Raw genomic sequence first — 22,724 nt, 5'->3', positions numbered from 1 at the left:
TGGGTGACAGAAGATGAGATGGTTGGATGGCATTGCCAACTCAATGGACATGAGTTTGAGCAAACTCTAAGAGACAGCGAAGGACAGAGAAGCCTGATATGCTGCAGTCCATGGGGTCGCAAAGAGTCAGATATGCCTTAGTGACTGAACAACAACAAAGCTGAATTATATTCCAGCATATGCATGTGAGGGAACAATATCCACCTACACAGTGTAGAAAAGAGCTGAGGAACAGAAAGGAAGATTGTTCACCTTCAGTCAAGCAGAAAATAGAAAAAAAAAAAATGAATGGAATAATATGGGAGACTATCTGAAAATAAATATAACATTTCAGATCACAGTTTTGAGTGATATCTAAGCATATCTTTGTGATGCCATTCCTGATTATGACTTTCTTGACATAGGATACATTCACCTGAAAAATTATTAATAGCACAGCATAAAAATCTTAAACAAAAAAGATCTTTCAAGGACACACCAATTGGTTAAAAAAACTATATTATCAGAATTATAGTTCTATTATGTATACATCAAACATAAAGATACACAGGAGTTTATGGACAATGTAAACAAACAGAGAAATACAAGATTACCTGATTCCTCCTAAAAGAAGGTAAAATGGCATCTGTAGATCTGGGAGTGGATGAGGTCTTTGGAATTAGTATTTCAGGAGAAGAAATAAGGCTAAATTTTGAGGCTTGAGGTCCATATTCTCCTGTAGCTTGTAAAAGGGATGAACAAGATGGATTTTCTAAATGGCTGCTGTCAGATTTCTGTCTTATGAATGCTATCTCCCAAGCAGATTCTGACCTAGCATTAAAAGAAATCACTTTATGGATACAGTACAATTGAATTCTAAGATGACATTTCAAATATTAGCAAAAAAGACTTGTTTTGGGTCTAAAGTAAGTACTAAGACAACTTAAATTTCTATTTTTAGGGAGACATGCTACATGATTCACTCTATCTTATGGCTAGAATAGTTACCTCAGCTTGGCTCTGGTAATTACGCTTTTTGCTTCTTCAAATGATACACCAATCATGGACTCCCTGTTTACTGAGACAAGTTGATCTCCTGGTTTCAAACGTCCATCCTAATAAAAATAGTAATATTTGTAAAGAAACTGATTAAGGTATTTCTTAAAAACATTACTGACCCAATTTTAAAAATTTAAATTAATTTACTTTAATTGGAGGCTAATTACTTTACGATATTGTGGTGTTTTTTTGCCATACAATGACATGAATCAGCCAGGTGTACGTGTGTCTCCAGGTCCTGAACCCTCACCTCCCTCCCCATCCGATCCCTCTGGGTTGTCCCAGTGCAGCAGCTTTGAGTGCCCTGCTTCATGCATCAAGCTTGCACTGGTCATCTATTTCACATACAGTAATACACATGTTTCAATGCTATTCTCTCAAATTATCCCACCCTTGCCTTCTCCCACAGAGTACAAAAGTCTGTTCTCTATACCTGTGGTCTTTTGCTGTCTTGCATATGGGGTTGTTGTTACCATCTTTCTAAATTCCATATATATGCATTAATATATTGTATTGGTGTTTTTCTTTCTGACTTACATCACTCTGTATAATAGACTCCAGTTTCATCCACTTCATTAGACCTGAGTCAAATGTGTACTTTTTAAAAGATGAGTAATATTGCATTGTGTATATGTACCACAGCTTTCTTATCCATTTGTCTACCGATGGACATCTAGGCTGCTTCCATGTCCTAGCTATCGTAAACAGTGCTGCGATGAAAACTGGGGTACACGTGTCTCTTTCAATTCTGGTTTCCTCGGTGTATATGCCCAGCATTGGGATTGCTGGGTTGATTGGCAGTTCTATTTTAAGCTTTTTAAGGAATCTCCACACTGTTCTCCATAGTGGCTGTACTAGTTTGCATTCCCACCAACAGTGTAAGTAAGAGGGTCCCTTTTCTCCATACCCTCTCCAGCATTTATTGTTTGTAGACTTTTTGATGGCAGCCATTCTGACCAGCATGAAATGGTACCTCATTGTGATTTACATTTCTCTGATAATGAGTGATATTGAGCACCTTATCATGTGTTTCTTAGCCATCTGTATGTCTTCTTTGGAAAATGTCTGTTTAGTTTTTTGGCCCATTTTCTGATTGGGTCACTTATTTTTCTGGTATTGAGCTGCATGTATGTTTTTGAGATTAACTAACTGTCCACTGCTTCATTTGCTATTATTTTCTCCCATTCCGAAGGCTGTCTTTTCACCTTGCTTATAGTTTCCGTCATTGTGCAAAGCTTTTAAGTTTAATTAGATCTGATAGATAGAATGTCTGATGAACTATGGACGGAGGTTCATGACATTGTACAGGAGACAGGGATCAAGACCATGGCCATGGAAAAGAAATGCAAAAAAGCAAAACGGCTGTCTGGGGAGGCCTTACAAATAGCTGTGAAAAGAAGAGAAGCAAAAAGCAAAGGAGAAAAGGAAAGATACGAGCATCTGAATGCAGAGTTCCGAAGAATAGCAAGGAGAGATAAGAAAGCTTTCCTCAGTGATCAATGCAAAGAAATAGAGGAAAACAACAGAACGGAAAAGACTAGAGATCACTTCAAGAACATCAGAGATCCCAAGGGAACACTTCATGCAAAGATGGGCTCGATAAAGGACAAAAATGGTATGGACCTAACAGAAGCAGAAGATATTAAGAAGAGATGGCAAAAATACACAGAAGAACTATACAGAAAAGATCTTAACGACCAAGATAATCACGATGGTGTGATCACTCATCTAGAGCCAGACATCCTGGAATGTGAAGCCAAGTGGGCCTTAGAAAGCATCCCTCAAACAAAGCTAGTGGAGGTGATGGAATTCCAGTTGAGCTCTTTCAAATCCTGAAAGATGATGCTGTGAAAGTGCGGCACTCAATATGCCAGCAAATTTGGAAATCTCAGCAGTGGCCACGGGACTGGAAAAGGTCAGTTTTCATTCCAATCCAAAGAAAGGCAATGCCAAAGAATGCTCAAACTACCGCATAATTGTACTCATCTCACATGCTTAAAATTCTCCAAGCCAGGCTTCAGCAATACGTGAACGTGAACTTCCAGATGTTCAAGCTGGTTTTAGAAAAGGAAGAGGAACCAGAGATCAAATTGCTAACATCCACTGAATCATGGACAAAGCAAGAGAGTTCCAGAAAAACATCTATTTCTGCTTTATTGACTAAGCCAAAGCCTTTGACTGTGTGAATCACAATAAACTGTGGAAAATTCTGAGAGAGATGGAAACACGAGACCACCTGACATGCCTCTTGAGAAACCTATATGCAGGTCAGGAAGCAACAGTTAGAACTGGACATGGAACAACAGACTGGTTCCAAATAGGAAAAGGAGTATGTCAAGGCTGTATATTGTCACCCTGCTTATTTAACTTCTATGCAGAGTACATCATGAGAAACACTGGGCTGGAAGAAGCATAAGCTGGAATCCAGATTGCCAGGAGAAATATCAATAACCTCAGATATGCAGATGACACCACCCTTATGGCAGAAAGTGAAGAGGAACTAAAAAGCCTCTTGATGAAAGTGAAAGAGGAGAGTGAAAAAGTTGGCTTAAAGCTCAACATTCAGAAAACGAAGATCATGGCATCTGGTCCCATCACTTCATGGCAAATAATGGGGAAACAGTGGCAACAGTGTCAGACTTTATTTTTTGGGGCTCCAAAATCACTGCAGATGGTGACTGCAGCCATGAAATTAAAAGATGCTTAGTCCTTAGAAGGAAAGTTATGACCAACCTAGACAGCAAATTCAAAAGCAGAGAATTACTTTGCCAACAAAGTTCCATCTAGTCAAGGCTATGATTTTTCCAGTAGTCATGTATGGATGTGAGAGTTGTACTGTGAAGAAAGCTGAGTGCCAAAGAATTGATGCTTTTGAACTGTGGTGTTGGAGAAGACTCTTGAGAGTCCCTTGGACTGCAAGGAGATCCAACCAGTCCATTCTGAAGGAGATTAGTTGTGGGTGTTCTTCAGAAGGATTGATGCTAAAGCTGAAACTCCAATACTTTGGCCACCCCATGCGAAGAGTTGACTCATTGGAAAAGACTCTGATGCTGGGAGGGATTGGGGGCAGAAGGAGAACGGGACAACAAAGGATGAGATGGCTGGATGGGATCACTGACTCAGACATGAGTTTGTGTGAACTCCGGGAGTTTGTGATGGACAGGGAGGCCTGGCGTGCTGCAATTCATGGGGTCGCAAAGAGTAGGACACAACTGAGAGACTGAACTGAATTGAGGTCCCATTAGTTTATTTTTGCTTTTATTTTCACTACTCTGGGAGGTGGGTCATAGAGGATCTTGCTGTGATTTATGTCAGAGAGTGCTCTGCCTATGTTTTCTTCTAGGAGTTTTATAGTTTCTTATGTTACATTTAGATCTTTAATCCATTTTGAGTTTATTTTTGTGTATGGTGTTAGAAAGTGTTCTAGTTTCATTCTTTTACAGGTGGATGACCAGTTTTCCCTAGATAGCATATTAAAAAGCAGAAACATTACTTTGCCAACAAAGGTCCATCTAGTCAAGGCCATGGTTTTTCCAGTAGTCATGTATGGATGTGAGAGTTGGACTGTTAAGAAAGCTGGGTGCTGAAGAATTGATGCTTTTGAACTGTGGTGTTGCAGAAGACTCTTGAGAGTCTTGGACTGCAAGGAGATCCAACGGGTCCATTCTAAAGGAGATCAGTCCTGGGTGTTCTTTGGAAGGAATGATTCTAAAGCTGAAACTCCAATACTTTGGCCACCTCATTTGAAGAGTTGACTCATTGGAAAACTCTTACGCTAGGAGGGATTGGGGGCAGGAGGAGAAGGGGACAACAGAGGATGAGATGGCATCACTGACTCAATGGACGTGAGTTTGAGTGAACTCTGGGAGTTGGTGATGGACAGGGAGGCCTGGTGTGCTTCAGTTCATGGGGTCGCAAAGAGTTGAACAGGACTGAGTGACTGAACTGAACTGACCAGTTTTCCCAGCACCACTTGTTAAAGAGATTGTCTTTTCTCCATTGTATATTTTTGCTTCCTTTGTCGAAGATAAGCTGTCCATAGCGGCATGGATTTATCTCTGGGCTTTCTATTTTGTTCCATTGATCTGTATTTCTGTCTTAGTGCCAGTACCATACTGTCTTGATGACTGTAGCTTTGTAGTATAGTCTGAAGTCAAGCAGGTTGATTCCTTCAAGTTCATTTTTCTTTCTCAAGACTGCTTTGGCTATTCAAGGTTTTATGTGTTTCCATACAAATTGTGAAATTATTTGTTCTAGTTCCGTGAAATATACCATTGGTAGCTTGATGGGGATTGCATTGAATCTGTAGATTGCTTTAGGAAGTATACTTATTTTCACTATATTGATTCTTCCAATCCATGAACATGGTATATTTCTCCATCTATTTGTGTCATCTTTGACTTCTTTCATCAGTGTTTTATAGTTTTCTATACATAGGTCTTTTGTTTCTTTAGGTAAATTTATTCCTAAGTATTTTATTCTTTTCTTCTTAATGGTGAATGGGATTGTTTCCTTAATTTCTCTTTTTTTTCATTGTTAGTGTTTAGGAATGCAAGGGATCTGTGTATTAATTTGATACAATTAAAGCAAAGCACAGTATTAGTAAAGAATGACTTAAAGAAAAGAGTAAAAAGAAAAAAAAGAGTCCCAATAGTAAAAAGTTTTCATTAAAGTCTGGTTTGGTAATACACATATTTTCCTGTTAGCTCAGTTTGTAAAGAATCCACCTGTAATGCGGGAGACCCCGCTACAATTTCTGGGTCAGGAAGATCCCCTGGAGAAGGGAAAGGCTACCCATTCCAGTAATCTTGGGCTTCCCGTGTGGCTCAGCTGGTAAAGAATCACCATGCAATGCAGGAGAGCTGGGTTCAGTTCCTGGGTTGGGAAGATTCTCTGGAGAAGGGAAATTCTACCCACTCCAGTAGTCTGGCCTGGAGAATTCCATGGACTGTAAAATCCACGGGGTCACAAAGAGTCAGACACAGCTAAGTGACTTCCACTTTTCTAATATACATGAATGAAATGGAAATGTTCATGTATTCCTAGAATAAACTTTCATGTTAAGGTATCCTGAAGATATGAAGACACAGCCTGGTATACTAGGAAAAGAAACCTGTTTTAAAAGGTCAGTTGTATGAGACAAACACAGGTCTGTCTGTGATAAACTAGGCTAAATAATTCTAGGATATTTCAGAATATAAGACTCAGTCAGTTTATTTTCTGAGCATTCCTGTATCTTTCAACCCATCAAACATTAAGAGTTACTTCACAGTTAGAATTTTTAAAAATTCAGCCAATGATCTTAACTATATTGATTCTACCCACATTTATGTTCATGGTCAAACATCATCTTTTTTGGATCTGCTGTCCCTCCTGTGACTGACATAGGACCAGTTGGTTATACAAGGAGTTCTACTGACATCCTAGTAATAACAACCAATCTTAACTGGCTGCCTGGCATTGTCTTTTCCAGGGCCTATCTCTGCCAACAACTATACACGTGTGTGCTCAGTCATATCTGACTCTTGAAACCCCATGGACTGTAGCCCACCAGGCTCCTCTGTTCAAGAATACTGGAGTGGGTTGCCACTTCCTCCTCCAGGGGATCTTCCTGACCCAGGGACTGAACCTGCATCTCCTGCATCTCCTGCTTTGACAGGTAGTTTCTTTACCAATAAGCAACCTGGAAAGTCCCCCTGCCTAAAACTAGCATAAATGTTACAAGATTTACTGTATATATTAGGTGAGTTTCCTTCATTTTCATTTGTCTTTTAATTCAAACCGGAAAATGAAAAATGAACTCTTTTCATTTTCATTTCGTAAGATGCTTCTCAGTCATTAGTACAAATACAGAAACCATTATTTCTACAACTAGGGAAAAGTTTTTAAAGTTAAAAAGCATTTTTACCCTTGAGGGTATTTAAGTAAATTCCACAAATTCAAGGAAACAGTTTTTTAAAAGTCTTATCATCTAAGCTATATCCTTGGATAACTAACCTTTGATTTGAACTGCCTTATATATAACAATGGTGATTTATGGTTACTTTACTGTTGAGTTGGAGAAGGAAACGGCAACCCACTCCAGTACTCTTGCCTGGAAAATCCCATGGATAGAGGAGCGTTGTAGGCTACGGTCCATGGGGTTGCAAAGAGTCGGACACGACTGAGCGACTTCACTTCACTACTGTTGAGTAATGATATTTTTTTTTAACGTATTTATTATTATCTCTTACACTGAACACTGAGTATACAGGAAGGCAAATAAATATAAACATGTTCTTTCTAATACTGTGTAATAAAATATATGATAATCTAAATGAATAACGACCCTATGACCATTCTGAAATATAAATATAAAACCACAAAGTCAATTTGATTTAAAATATATAGTATTTGAAAACTAATTTGGATTTTATAAGCATGTGATTAAATATAACTAGTAAAGTTTGAGACCACACAATTGCTATATTCACAAGAGATTTTCTTCCCCCTCCTTCCATTTGACCAATGTATGGGAACTAAAACACAATAGTAAAGCTGGAAAAGGCTAAGCAGCGGGGAGAAAGTATCTACCATATGGATCTTACATGTTCAGTAAAATGAAGGAGCTGATTTTGTAATATTTTATAAAACCAAGTCTGATGACAGACTTTGGTAGCATATGCATTTAAGTCAACTATATTCAGACTATACTTAGAAACTTACATACAAGAACTTGCGATTTAATATGCTAAATATTAGTCCTCAAGGATATCATTTCCTTGAGGTTAAAGTGAAATGGTAACAAACAAAGAAACAAAACAACCTTTTTGCCACAGGCAAAAAGATAAGGCTAGTAAAAGTTACCAAAGAATAAACAAAATTCTGGAGAGCACTTAATTCTGAAAAGGAGCGTAGAAAATGTAATGTAGTGGGAAGAAAACACACAGGAAGACTTAATAGTAATATTTTCTACTTAAGCCAAACAGTGAAGTCTAAGTGGATTCATAGGTTCATTTCACTATTATGCTTTATAAGTTAGATATCTGCTCCAATATCTTTTTGTATGTGTAAAATATTACATTATTAAAAAGAAGAGAAAATTTCCATCCCATTAAAATAACTAGACTAATGCACATTTAGGGCTTCCCTGGTGGCTCAGCTGGTAAAGAATCCGCCTGCAATAAGGGAGACCCCAGTTCAATTCTGGTTGGGAAGATCCCCTGGAGAAGGGAACAGCTACCCACTCCAGTATTCTGGCCTGGAGAATTCCAAGGACTGCATAGTCCTTGGGATTGCAAAGAGTTGGACACGACTGAGTAACTTTCACTTCATGACATTTAAGCTCAACAATGTTTCTAACCAGATGAATTTTATTTTGGTTCTATATTCCAAAATTTGCATTGGAAGTAGGGTAAAATAGTGATTTTTTAAAAATCTAGCTTAAAAATAAATAAATGTCTGCTAAGTCCAACTCTATCCCATTTGGAATCTGCAAAATATTCTGGCTTAGAATCAGCTTAAAAAGGTAGATTATAACTGAAATTTAATGACTACACTACTATTAACTTATATCCCAAAGCCTGGCAATAACTTAGGGAAAGAAAGGGAACAGTGAAGGAAGCTCTGCTCCACTGAAGCAAAGCATTTAAAGGACTCTGACAAGGGGAAAAGAGTTCTTTTAGAATTGGGGTGGTGGACAGTAAATATTTGGTTATTTTTGTTTTAGTCTATACTCTTAGTATTAACAGTTCCTGGCTTTTATTAAACTTCCTTGAAAAGGGAAAATTCCATGATGATGTCTATAAACCAGATGGCAACTCCACTGTCTGTTATTTGGGCAGGAGCCTTCAGAGGCAGTGGACTGGTGAGGAGAAAAGAGAACGAGGCATGGAAACCAGATATATCTGAATTCGAATGTGAGCTCCACAGATTGGTGGCTAAGACGTTCATAAACAATGAGAGAAGGTGAAGGAAGGGGATGCAGGGGTGCACAATCTCATCCACAAGCAACAAAGAACTAAATTCTAAACCGCCAGAGACAGCTCCTTTCTCTGGGTACGTTATAGAAGCCACAGCTGGTTGTCAGCATTATGGAGAAAAGGCCTTCGGAAGACAGAAGTCGGCAAGAGGGTTGAGGTGACCTACCTTCTCCCACAATCTCTTCTCTGGCCACACGGTACTGGCCATAAAGAGAAAAAAGCTCTCAGAAAGGCAATTTAACACATCTTATATTAATATTAAGGTACACCAATGTACTGAAGTAGTATTTTCCAGGGAGACAAGAGTCAGAGAAGAGAGGAAGAAAGTCTCTGACTGTGGCTTCTGGTGTTTATATATATTTTTCTTTCTAAAAAGTACTTGCAGCAGTTTTTTTTTTTTTTTCCCCTTTTGCTTCCAAGAATAAGATCTTAGCTGATCATGTGAATTTCTGAACCGGTTTAAAAGTCAGAACCTGCAAACTAAAACAAAGCTATTTCTGTAAAAGCCTGGCATTCAAAGCCCATGAATTCTGCCCCAGCTTGATTAATGTGTCTGAGAAGATAGTGACTTCAGGGATTTGCCAAGGGCTCTTCCACACTGTCTAGATTCTGATTCAGCACTTACTGAGCAACTACACAACATGACAGGCAAGGTGCCAAGCACTTTCACACACCCAGCTTCAGTCTGAATTCTTTCACATTGACATTTATAAAGATGTTGAAATAATAATGTATTCTTGAATACTTCTGTTAAAAACTGTCAACATTGTCCATTTCATATTATAACGACCACTACACAGTTTTCCAAACAATGTCTATTACCAGAGCATCAGAAACTATCCACACAGCCTGGCTCTAACTCAGTATTCCTCACTACAAAGATTGCTCCTGAGGGCTTTTAGATTCTTTTCCCATAATTTCAGTAAGTGTCAATGGAGGTGTCCTCTCACAATACTAGTTATTAACGTGAATGCAGGCAATTTATTTAATCTCCATGAGACTCATTTTCTTAGCTGCGATGTGGGGAATAAATACCTATTGCACAAGGTTGCTGTGATCATTAAATAACGTATATAAAATCCTAACACATTGTAGGTGTTACGGAGAGGTGAATCAGAATCCCATATCTGTTGAAGGCAATTTTCACAGTGATAGCAAATTTAATCCTCCCAGTCCTCAAATTAAGAACCCCTGATAATTGCCCACTGACGGGAAAAGTTGAAACTCGTGAATTTCCCAAACCTAGAACAACAAACTAGATGCAACCTACTTTTTCTAGTCTCATATTCACTTTCCCTTCTCAGCATATAAATTCTTCATCCTATTCTGAGAAAATGTTCTTCGAACCTGCCACCGTCTTTCAAACGTTAACGTGCTTATACATATTAATTCTTGTCTAGAATGCCACCACTCACCTTGACACTTCTGTCTGATGAACTCTCATTTAAACTTCACTGCCAAATTCAAACATTATCTCTGCTGTAGGTTTTCTCCAGCTCCCAAGATTTACTTTACTGTCCCCTTCTCTTTGCTCCAAAAGCACTTTCACTTATCTATATTACTGTACTTACTCCATATTGTCCTTATTTGTTTGCATATCTTTTTCTTCCCCATTAGACTATATTACTTCAGCAACTCCAAAATTAGCAGCACACATTCTTTCAACTGACCAGAACTATGGCCTTTTCATGGTTATTTCCCTGAGCATGGTGCCAAGTATACAACAGGTCCACAATAAATGAGAAAGGCCCAGGAAACACTGAAGAAATTAAGGTGGCCCTAACACAAATAACAGCGGCAAAGGAGAAAAGTGTGTGACGCTGTAATGTGAATCTTCTTGGCTGCTACTGCTTTAGCTCTCACCAAAGGACTGGTTTCTTTGTCCCTTGTCATCTAGAGACCTTTGTCCTACCTATCCAAAAAGCCTTCATCCCAGCTCCAGAGACACACTCAGCAAATCCTGAAAATAGATTTCTTTTCAAAGTTAGATATGTCCAGCTATAGTCCTTTGTGAGCAATGACTACTAGCATTCATTAATATGATCTTCATCTTAATCTGTAAGATTGGACCAAAAAAAAATTCCTGAATATATCACATCTCAGTTCAGTTCAGTTCAGTCGCTCAGTCATGTCCGACTCTTTGTGACCCCATGAATCGCAGCACACCAGGCTTCCTTATCCATTACCAACTCCCAGGGTTCACTCAGACTCACGTCCATCGAGAGTCAGTGATGCCATCCAGCCATCTCATCCTCTGTCATCCCCTTCTACTCCTGCCCCCAATCCCTCCCAGCGTCAGAGTCTTTTCCAATGAGTCAACCCTTCACATGAGGTGGCCAAAGTACCGGAGTTTCAGCTTCAGCATTATTCCATCCAAAGAAATCCCAGGGCTTATCTCCTTCAGAATGGACTGGTTGGATCTCCTTGCAGTCCAAGGAACTCTCAAGAGTATTCTCCAACACGACAGTTCAAAAGCATCAATTCTTCGGTGCTCAGCTTTCTTTGCAGTACAACTCTCACATCCATACATGACCACCGGAAAAACAATAGCCCTGACTAGACGGACCTTTGTTGGCAAAGTAATGTCTCTGCTTTTCAGTATGCTGTCTAGGTTGGTCATAACTTCTCTTCCAAGGAGTAAGCGTCTTTTAATTTCATGGCTGCAGTCACCATCTGCAGTAATTTTGGAGCCCCTCAAAAATAAAGTCTGACACTGTTTCCACTGTTTCCCCAACTATTTGCCATGAAATGATGGGACCAGATGCCATGATCTTTGTTTTCTGAATGTTGAGCTTTAAGCCAACTTTTTCACTCTCCACTTTCACTTTCAAGAGGCTTTTTAGTTCTGCACTTTCTGCCATAAGGGAGGTGTCATCTGCATATCTGAGGTGATTGAGATTTCTCCTGGCAATCTTGATTCCAGCTTGTGCTTCTTCCAGTCCAGCATTTCTCATGATGTACTCTGCATGTAAGTTAAATAAGCAGGGTGATAATATACAGCCTTGACATACTCCTTTTCCTATTTGGAACCAGTCTGTTGTTCCATGTCCAGTTCTAACTGTTGCTTCCTGACCTGCATACACATTTCTCAAGAGGCAGGTCAGGTGGTCTGGTGTTCCCATCTCTTTCAGAATTTTCCACAGTTTATTGTGATCCACACAGTCAAAGGCTTTGGCATAGTCAATAAGGCAGAAATAGATGTTTTTCTGGAACTCTCTTGCTTTTTCCATGATACAGCAGATGTTGGCAATTTGATCTCTGGTTCCTCTGTCTTTTCTAAAACCAGCTTGAACATCTGGAAGTTCACGGTTCACGTATTGCTGAAGCCTTGCTTGGAGAATTTTGAGCATTACTTTACTAGTGTGTGAGATGAGTGCAATTGTGTGGTAGTTTGAGCATTCTTTGGCATTGCCTTTCTTTGGGACTGGAATGAAAACTGACCTTTTCCAGTCCTGTGGCCACTGCTGAGATTTCCAAATTTGCTGGCATATTGAGTGCAGCACTTTCACAGCATCATCTTTCAGGATTTGACAGACCTCAACTGGAATTCCATCACCTCCACTAGCTTTTTTTGAGGGATGCTTTCTAAGTCCCACTTGACTTCACATTCCAGGATGTCTGGCTCTAGGTGAGTGATCACACCATCGTGATTATTGTTTGTGAAGATCTTTTCTGTATAGTTCTTCTGTGTATTCTTGCCACCTCTTCTTAATATCTTCTGCTTCTGTTAGGTCCATACCATTTCTGTCCGTTATCAAGCCCATCTTTGCATGAAATGTTCCCTTGGTATCTCTAATTTTCTTGAAGAGATCTCTAGTCTTTCCCATTCTGTTCTTTTCCTCTATTTCTTTGCATTGATCGCTGAGGAAGGCTTTCTTATCTCTCCTTGCTATTCTTTGGAACTCTGCATTCAGATGCTTATATCTTTCCTTTTCTCCTTTGCTTTTTGCTTCTCTTCTTTTCACAGCTATTTGTAAGACCTCCCCAGACAGCCATTTTGCTTTTTTGCAATTTTTTTTCCATGGGGATGATCTTGATCCCTGTCTCCTGTACAATGTCATGAACCTCCATCCATAGTTCATCAGGCACTCTATCTACCAGATCTAGGCCCTTAAATCTATTTCTCACTTCCACTGTATAATGACAAGGGATTTGATTCAGGTCATACCTGAATGGTCTAGTGATTTTCCCTACTTTCTTCAGTTTAAGTCTGAATTTGGCAATAAGGAGTTCACAATCTGAGCCACAGTCAGCTCCTGGTCTTGTTTTTGTTGACTGTATAGAGCTTCTCCATCTTTGGCTGCAAAGAATATAATCAATCTGATTTCAGTGTTGACCATCTGGTGATGTCCATGTGTAGAGTCTTCTCTTGTGTTGTTGGAAGAGGGTGTTTGCTATGACCAGTGCATTCTGTTGGCAAAACTCTATTAGTCTTTGCCCTGCTTCATTCTGCATTCCAAGGCCAAATTTGCCTGTTATTCCAGGTGTTTCTTGACTTCCTACTTTTGCATTCGAGTCCCCTATAATGAAAAGAACATCTTTTTTGGGTGTTAGTTCTAAAAGGTCTTATAGGTCTTCATAGAACCGTTCAACTTCAGCTTCTTCAGCATTACTGGTTGGGGCATAGACTTGGATTACTGTGATACTGAATGGTTTGCCTTGGAAATGAACAGAGATCATTCTGTCATTTTTGAGATTGCATCCAAGTACTGCATTTCGGACTCTTTTGTTGACCATGATGGCTACTCCATTTCTTCTGAGGGATTCCTGCCTGCAGTAGTAGGTATAATGGTCATCTGAGTTAAATTCACCCATTCCAGTCCATTTTAGTTCGCTGATTCCTAGAATGTTGATGTACACTCTTGCCATCTCCTGTTTGACCACTTCCAATTTGCCTTGATTCATGGACCTGACATTCCAGGTTCCTATGCAATACTGCTCTTTACAGCATCGGATCTTGCTTCTATCACCAGTCACATTCACAACTGGCTATTTTTTTTTGCCTTGGCTCCATCCGTTCATTCTTTCTGGAGTTATTTCTCCACTGATCTCCAGTAGCACTTTGGGCACCTACTGACCTGGGGAGTTCCTGTTTCAGTATCCTATCATTTATCATATCTAAGATCCGTAATACTGATTATGAAATATACCATTATTTTATGTAGTGCTGAATAATATGCTGCCAGTTACACCATGACATTTACTGTAAGAGGCATTTCAATTTCAGAGATGCTAGAGAGAAAATAGATACATACAGACATATGTACACACACAAACCCCTATGTGTGTGTACAGAACTTCCCAGGTGGTACTAGTGGTAAAGAATGCGCCTGCCAATACAGGAGACATAAAAGATACGAGGTTGATTCCTGGATTGGGAAGATCCCCTGGAGCGGGGCATGGCAACCCATTCTAGTATTCGTGCCTGTGTCTTCCTGGTCAGAAGAGCGTGGCAGGCTGCAGTCCATGTGGTCACAAAGAGTCAGACATGACTGAAGCAACTCAGCAAGCACACATGAGCATGTACATACACACGTAATTACTTATCTATATATTTGTTTTATAAATATTGGTGTGTATCCATATGCATACAGTCATTTCTCAGTGTTGGATACCAAAATCCATGGATGCTCAAGTCCCTTACATGAAATGCTATTACAGTTGCATGAAATCTATGCACACCCTCCCTGTATACTTTAAACCATCTCTAGATTACTTACCATACCTAATACAATGCAAATGCTATGTAAATAATTGCTTTATGGCAAATTCACGTTTAGTTTTTGGAATTTTCTGGAATTTGTTTTTTCGAATGTTTTCAATTTGTGGTTGGTTGAGCCTATAGTTTTGGAACCTAAGGATATGGAGGGCTGACTGTACATGTCTGTGTGTACCCTAGAATCAGGTAAATAAAATAAACCTGGTTTGAAGAAAAATGTCTGATTCCTGCCTGTTCTCCTTACGGTATTAGCAGAGAAAGAAGAAAAAAAAGTATTGTTCAGAATTAGACACAAAGAGCTAGGAAGAAAAGGCACTTTGGTGTGGACCCCAGATGGTGGCAGTCAAATGGTAAACAGTAATTCTCAGCAACATGACTAAAGAATTACTCATTCGTTAGTTATTAATTTAGTAATTAATATGTGTCAGGTACCATGCTTTTGAACTGTGGTGTTGGAGAAGACTCTTGAGAGTCCCTTGGACTGCAAGGAGATCCAACTAGTCCATTCCAAAGGAGATCAGTCCTGGTGTTCTTTGGAAGGACTGATGCTAAAGCTGAAACTCCAATCCTTTGGCCACCTCACGCAAAGAGTTGACTCATTGGAGAAGAGTCTGATGCTGGGAGGGATTGGGGTCAGGAGGAGAACAGGACGACAGAGGATGAGATGGCTGGATGGCATCACCGACTCGATGGATGTGAGTTTGAGTGAACTCTGGAGTTGGTGATGGACAGGGAAGCCTGGTGTGCTGCAATTCATGGGGTCGCAAACAGTCGGACATGACTAAGTGACTGAACTGAACTGATGATAACTTAAACGAAAGTGACGGCAGTGAAGATCAAGAAGACTGATGGATTCAAGAACTGTTTAGAAACAGTCAACAGTAAGTACTAATGAATTAGATATGGGTGTTAAGGGAGAGGAAGTAGTTACGATGAGATCTGCTTCTTTGACTTTGTGCAACTGGAAGGTGTCATTCACAGAAACTGGGAACACTGGTAGAAGGTCTATTTGGGGAGAAATGGGTAGATGAAGGTATGACGTGACTATCATAAATCCTGCCTCAGACAAGTTGCGTGTGAAATGCCTTGAAGAGATCCAAGTGGACATGTGGATGAGACAATCGGATATGTGTGTATGAAGGTCAAAGGAATGTCCCACTCCCCAAAATTTCTAAGACTGAACACTGAGGACTCCAAACTGATACGGAATTGGCTGGTGGAGAGAAAAGAGCCTTGGAGTTCCCACATTTAATCCTTCCCTTAACTCAGTACCTAGTATAGTTGTTCCCAACCTATAGGCTACCTCTAGCTCTTAGAGCTAGGAGAATCAAGAATCTTCTTTCCTACTTGAAGCAGCAAAAACATTTCAAGATGTTTCAAGTCTGAACTCTGACTACATTTTTTAAAAGAAACATGACCATTTTGGTTACTGAACCAGTATTCTATCTCTTATCTTCCAAGAGGAAAAATATTTTTAAGTGTGTATGAGGGGGAATAAGCTTGAGATCGGCTATGTTATTACCTCTGAAACAGTATAATGTTAAAATTACAGCAAGTAAAAGCACTCATATGCATTTAAAAAATAGTAACAGTTGCTCAGTGTGCCAACTTAATAAAGATAACCTATGAGCCTGTTTCCTATTCTGTGAATATACATGCAGAAATTTCGTGCAGATTAGAAGTTTTAACAAGCCTAACACTGTTTGTTGTTGCTGTTGTTTAGTCGCTCAGTCATATCTGACTCTTTGCGACACCACAGACTGTAGCCCACCAGGCTCCTTTGTCCATGGGACTTTTTGGGCAAGAACACAGTATTTAGAACAAAGTAAATTCTACTATTCATTTAAAATATTTTATATAAAATTGAATTAATTTGTCTTTTCAGAGCAAAAGATGTATGTACTTCTCCATTTTGAGGAAGTACATAAAAGCAACTGTAAGCATTAAAAACTCACTTCTCTTCTCTGTCTACACTCTTCTCTATATTGGCAGTTTTATTCTCTTGGGCACAACCAAGTACTGTAAAAATACATTAATAACCCAATGCTGCTCTCTAGTGGTAAATATAGAATATACTTTATTACATGGTTTTGCTTTCTAATGCCCGTTCAAACAACGGAATTCTCAGAAAATCAGCAAGAGAAAATGTATATTACAGGTATAATTTCTTATTCAGTGATTGCTGACAGGAGACGAGTCACTCAGCACCTAGTCACTACTACTACTTTATGTACAAATATTTTTCATGGGGGAAAAAAAAGCACAAATTGATGTTTGTTTTAAAAGTAAATTCTTATCACTTGGTAGGTACCATAAGCTATTGCATTACTTCAAGTATAGTCTAAGAAATAGCTTAGCCATACCGAATACACACACCCTTTAGCTTTAAAACTAAAGTAATATATCTCAATTCTTAAAAGAAAAATTTTGTCTGTTTGAATTTGTTTAAATTTAGCATTTAAGTATGCTCTTATTTAGTTAATAAATTAAATTTAGTAGCCCAAAATTATATCATTATAATATCCTATTTTATGTTTGTATGCTCAGTTGCTCAGTCGTGTCTGATTGATGCTTTGCGACCCCATGGACTGTAGCCTGCCAGGCTCCTCTGTCCATGGGATTCTCCAGGCAAGAATACTAGAGTGGGTTGCAATTTCCTACTCCAGAGACAATATCCTGTACTTATATATAACACTTGCAGCTTGGTAAGTGTATTAGGAAGACACCGTATTATCTCCACAAGCCTGAGAAAATTTAAATCTATTGCTTTGAAAATTTTGGTTAAGTTGATTTTTTTTTCCTAACTTGGAAAAAAATCCACTTGAATAAACAAACTGCTTGCTAAACAGTGTTCGGGATAGGACTAGGGGTAAGGGTAGGACTATTTATTCAACAAAAACAACTAGAATAAGAACAACAATATAAACAAACTTTGTAAGAAGATCCTTTCTCATGTTAAATAGCTTGATATTAATAGAATATTTTATTAAATTCTTTATATACTACATCTCTCCAAGAAGGATTGGAGGAAATTTTCAACAAAAGAAATATAGAATCACGTTAGCAAAGCAGAAATAACATGAAATTCAAGAGAAATGAGCATGAAAATATAGTAACCAATTTGTTAACTAAATGCTTCAAATATGAATCTGAGCTTCCTAGCAACAAGAGCAAAGAATTCATGATTTACATATTTCTTACAGTGATGAGAAGAGTAAGGCTTTCTCATTCCTAAATAAGATATTTTCTAGCCTTAATTCTAAATCTAATTTCTCATATGGACAATTAGTAAGTGATAACAAACATCAAGAATTACTATAAATTCACAAATCAATAGATTTTATTTGCTTAGTTTTGTTTTGCATTTAAGAGAGGCCAAATGAACACAGTTTAACCGATCTAACTTAACCCAAACTCAGAGCAGTGAATAGAGAACATGTCTTCAGATATGATTTCTCTCAGCAGACTTACGATAAAAGTTGAACAGCATATAATTAAAAATACATAACCTTTAGTTAGAGCTTGAAATCTGCTTTTTCACATTTAATCCATTTTTGTTTCTTACGCATTTGTTAGGTTAAAGTTCCTTGAGTGTAAAGGTCTACTTCCACTCTCTTTGTGTCTTTCACTGAGAAATGGTCATAGCGGACATTCAGTTAACAAAAAATTTACTGATGATGAAACAAACCTCATCACTAGTGGTTTTGTCTTTTAGGTGAAGGGTTATTTTATCTTCATTGTTACCTTATAACAGTCTCCTCCAGGAATGATTTCCTGAATATATACCAATGGACCTTCATTCCGGTTAATTCCTCCTAGGATCTTCAGACCAAGGCCTGTTTTCTTGGTAACTGTAATCATCTGAAAGGCAGGATCCCTAAGATAAAGTAAATTAGCATGCATAAATTAGCCTAGAGATAGTGGTCCACCAGGGAGACCCTGCCCAGAGATGGGTACCTACTTTTTCTTTAAACTATTTGTTAAATTCTTAGACCTAGATAATTCAAAATACTCAGTACATACTAGCAATGACATTATTAAAAGTATGATCATACAAAGGCAATCAAATGAATTTTCTTAGCCCTAATTCTAATTTTTCTGTAAAACAAATCTAATTTTACTGTAAACCAAACAAATTTTTGGTAAACCAAACAATAAGAGAAATTACAGCAATAACGCTTATTTCTTTGGAGTAGAAGAACACTTTAAAAATATTAAACAAACAAAGATTTATTAAAGGTAACTGCAGAGACTTGCTTTTAACTGACTTTTTACTACACTTTAGGATTCCAAAACGAAACACTTTAATGAATCAGGTAAGTGAATTTTAGAAGACACGCTTGTGGCCATTTTAAGCAAAATAAATATAACCTTTATTTGAATCTCAAAAAAAAAACCCCCTCAGTTTATCCTTTAAGAGTATTTTTCTTGTACAAAGTACATGCTCCAGCTGTGATTTCTGCTGGACATAAAAGTGATGCTATTAGGAAGGAAGGAACTGTTAAAAAGAATTCTGCAAAATGCACACCCTCCCCCCACCCCAAGTTGTGTTTCTGAATAGTGGTCAGAACAGATTTTACTGGTCCAAGAGAATTTGAGTAAAGTATGAAATGAAGCTCAGGGCTTACTTATGGTGTAGTGGGTATTGTGCTAAGCAATATTCACACATTATGTTATTCATTTAATATTTATAAATCCCTAATATTATTACCCTCATTTTTCTAAAAGAACCCAAATCTGGGCAGGTTGACTTGGTGGCCTAAAGTTACAAAGCTGGAGAACAGCAATGTGAGCCTGGTCTATCTCGCTCCAGAGCCAAAGTATGGTTTAAGTAAGGTCTAAGATCTAAGAGCACCTCAACCTCGATGTTGCACTGGTACATTAAAGCCATTGTTGAATACAAGACTTCGAGCTGTCTTCAAACGTGCCATCACAGAAACCACTGTTAAAAAGAGTTAGTTCATATTTTACATAAGGTTACAGCTTTAAAAATTTTTTTATATTTAACTTCTGCCATAGAAATTCTAGCTGTATCTTCATGAGAACTTGTATTCAAAAGTTAAATCATAAAAAAGTATAATGAAAGAAATTAAAACTTTAAAAATCCGTTATGATTGTATTACACTGAATTCAACTCTAGGGTAAGAAGGCCTATGTGGTTACTAGGGTAATAGTCAGTTAGCTAGGAAAAAAGGCAGAAAATGTTCTATTGTCAGATTTCAAAATCTTTCTTGAAGGGAGATTAGGCTGCAAGGAGATAAAGAGATGAAGCCTAGAAGCGGGGGAGATGAAGGAGAAAGGGGATAAAGGTCTCATTAGGCACCTCCAACAATCTCTTAAACTGTCTAAACGTAAATTCCTCTCAATGGGGGTACACACGATCTCCAGCACACATTACTATTTCAGTAAAGTATTCCTCCTTTTCTAACCCCAGCAAAGAGTATCTATGATGAACACTGCAGTGTATTTACTTGCTAGGGCCTTATTTTAAAATTCCCTCACTGTGGGACTTCCTTGGTAGTCCAGTGGTCAAGACTCTGTGTTCCCATTATGCAGGCCTGGGTTTGATCCCTGGTCAGGGAACTAAATCCCACATGATGCAACTAAAACCCAGTATAGCCAAACAAATAACTAAACAAATTTTTTTTAAAAAGTCTCTCCTTGTTAAGAATTTCCTTAATTTTTTTGCAATTAAAAATAGTTCTGCTGCTCAAATTTAATGCAGAAATACTACTATTTACCTAATCAGATCAATGTAAATTTAGAACTTTGAAAATATATGACAAGGCTTTAGGAAAGAGGTGCTCTTGCACATTGTTGGTGGTAATAAAAAATGGTACAACCTCTGAAATGGGGATTTAGTAATCTCTAATTTACCCTCTAGGCTTTCCTGGTGGCTCAGTAGTAAAGAATCCACATGCTAGTGCAGGAGACATGGGTTTGATCCCTGGGTCAGGAAGATCCCCTGGAGAAGGAAATGGCAACTCACTCCAGAATTCTTGTCTGGGAAATCCCATAGACAGAGGACCCTGCGTCCATGAGGTGGCAAAGGAGTCAGACACAACTTAGCAACTAAACAACAACAAGAACAACAATTTACCCTCTAATCTAACAAACTCATTTTTAGGAAGCTTTCCCAAAGATAATTTGGTGACAAATATAAAATGACTTGTATACTAGGTTAGTTATTTGGCATAATTTATGATCACCAAAAATTGCAAATAATTCAAATGTCCATCAATAAGGTACTGGATAAATAAACTATGACACTGATATATTAAGAACAGAATACTATACAGTTACAACAAGGTACAAGGAAGAACTTTATAAACTGATATGAAGTGACCATCAGGACATAACTTTAGTTTACAAAAGGCCTGGTCAAAACATCATATATACAGGACCTCCCTGGTGACTCAGGGCTTCCCTGATGGCTCAATTGGTAAAGAATCCACCTGCAATGCAGGAGACTCTGGTTTGATTCCTGGGTCGGGAAGATCCGCTGGAGAAGGGATACACTCCAGTATTCTTAGGCTTCCCTTGTGGCTCAGCTGGTAAAGAATCCACCTGCATTGCAGGAGACCTGGGTTTGGTCCCTGAGTTGGGAAGACCCCCTGAAGAAGGGAAAGGCTACCCACTCCAGTATTCTGGCCTGGAGAATTCCATGGACTGTATAGTCCATGGGGTAGCAAAGAGTCAGACAGGACAGAAGGACTTTGACTTTCACTATCCTGGTGACTCAGTGGCAAAGAATCCATTGCCAATGCAGGAGACACAGGTTAACGCCAGGTCCAGGAGGATCCTACAAGCCACAGAGCAACTAAGCTTGTGTGCCACAACCATCCAGCCTGTGCACTACAAGAGAAGCCCGCCACAGTGAGAAGCCCACGCACCACAACTAGAGAGCAGCCCCAGTTCCCTGCAGCTGGAGAAAAGCCCAAGCAGCAACGAGGACCCAGCACAGCCCCAAAATACCACTATATACAATACGCTACATTTTTGTCAAGAATGCACTGGCAAGTGGAGCCTGGGATACTGGGTGTTTTAGAACATCTTGCCTTAGTAATATATTTCTTTCTCATTAGCTCTATTTTGCCTTGAGAAGTTGAATAAAACTCTGTGCTGCCACAGAGCAAAGCTGTTCAGTACCAGTGCATGGAGCACTGTGGACAGAATTCTTCATCAACACAGCTGGGCCTGGCTTATGTCCCTAGGAGACTGGAGCTTCCCAGTGCTCCCAGGATGAGGCATCAGAGAAAGATACACTGAGTTTAACTGACCTGACACCATTCTCTAGGAAAGACCTTAAAACTTGAGTCAATACTGGTGTACACTCGTTTACTACGTAAGCAAGAGTAGAAGACTATCTAATGTCCAGTAGAACTTTATACAGAATAAACAATTGTTTTGAGAAAAAATATAATTATATACACACATATATATGACATGCATATATATTCACATGGATATGTATTTCCTCATTCAAAAAGAAACACTGAAAGAGAATGAACAAAAAAGATGGTATTTATAGGAGAAAGAGGGCACGGAAAGAAGGGTAAGACTGAAAGCAGGCCTTCTGAGTGCACTTTGTTCTGTGTGTCACATGTTTACAGAATGACCACCAATTCTTCCCCTCTCTGTCTGGATGGCCCCAGAATGTGGCTTTACTGTTCCTTCCCTTAAAAAGTAAAGTCTGTAACTCTAGACCTTGAATTCGGACTTGTTACCTACATTGTTTCAGTCAATGGTGCATAAGCAAATGTGAGGAAAACAGACGTTTGAAAACCACTCGTGCTTGCTGCTGGGAACCACTGTGCACCACGTGAGAAAGCCTGAGCTCGCTGCCTGGAGGAGGGGAGACCAGGCTGAAAGAGACCTCAGCCAGGCAACCTTCTAAACAAGGCCCCCAGAACACATCAGTGAGGCCATCCTACAGGATCCGGTGCAAATTGGAACCGTCCACAGAATCATGATAAAGAATAAATGCTTGCTTGTTTTAAGGTATT

At 38.9% G+C, this 22,724-nt stretch overlaps 1 protein-coding gene across 5 annotated transcripts in view; it reads right to left on the bottom strand.

Annotated features, from left to right (window-relative positions):
• Positions 1-22,724, bottom strand: part of STXBP4 (syntaxin binding protein 4) — a 228,147-nt gene that overhangs the window by 177,463 nt on the left and 27,960 nt on the right. For all 5 annotated transcript variants that reach the window (XM_069602516.1, XM_069602518.1, XM_069602520.1 and 2 more), the window contains exons 5-7: positions 18,463-18,595; positions 988-1,094; positions 594-810 (exon numbers count right to left, since the gene is read on the bottom strand). In XM_069602516.1, coding sequence (XP_069458617.1) covers positions 594-810; positions 988-1,094; positions 18,463-18,595 — 457 coding nt within the window. The remainder of the gene's footprint in view (positions 1-593; positions 811-987; positions 1,095-18,462; positions 18,596-22,724) is intronic.

The sequence above is a fragment of the Ovis canadensis genome, chromosome 11 (genome assembly GCF_042477335.2).
Source record: "Ovis canadensis isolate MfBH-ARS-UI-01 breed Bighorn chromosome 11, ARS-UI_OviCan_v2, whole genome shotgun sequence".
In the NCBI taxonomy this organism is placed as follows: Eukaryota; Metazoa; Chordata; class Mammalia; order Artiodactyla; family Bovidae; genus Ovis; species Ovis canadensis.
Note: the sequence above shows the minus strand (reverse complement) of the source record. Positions and strands in the feature narration are given on the sequence as shown.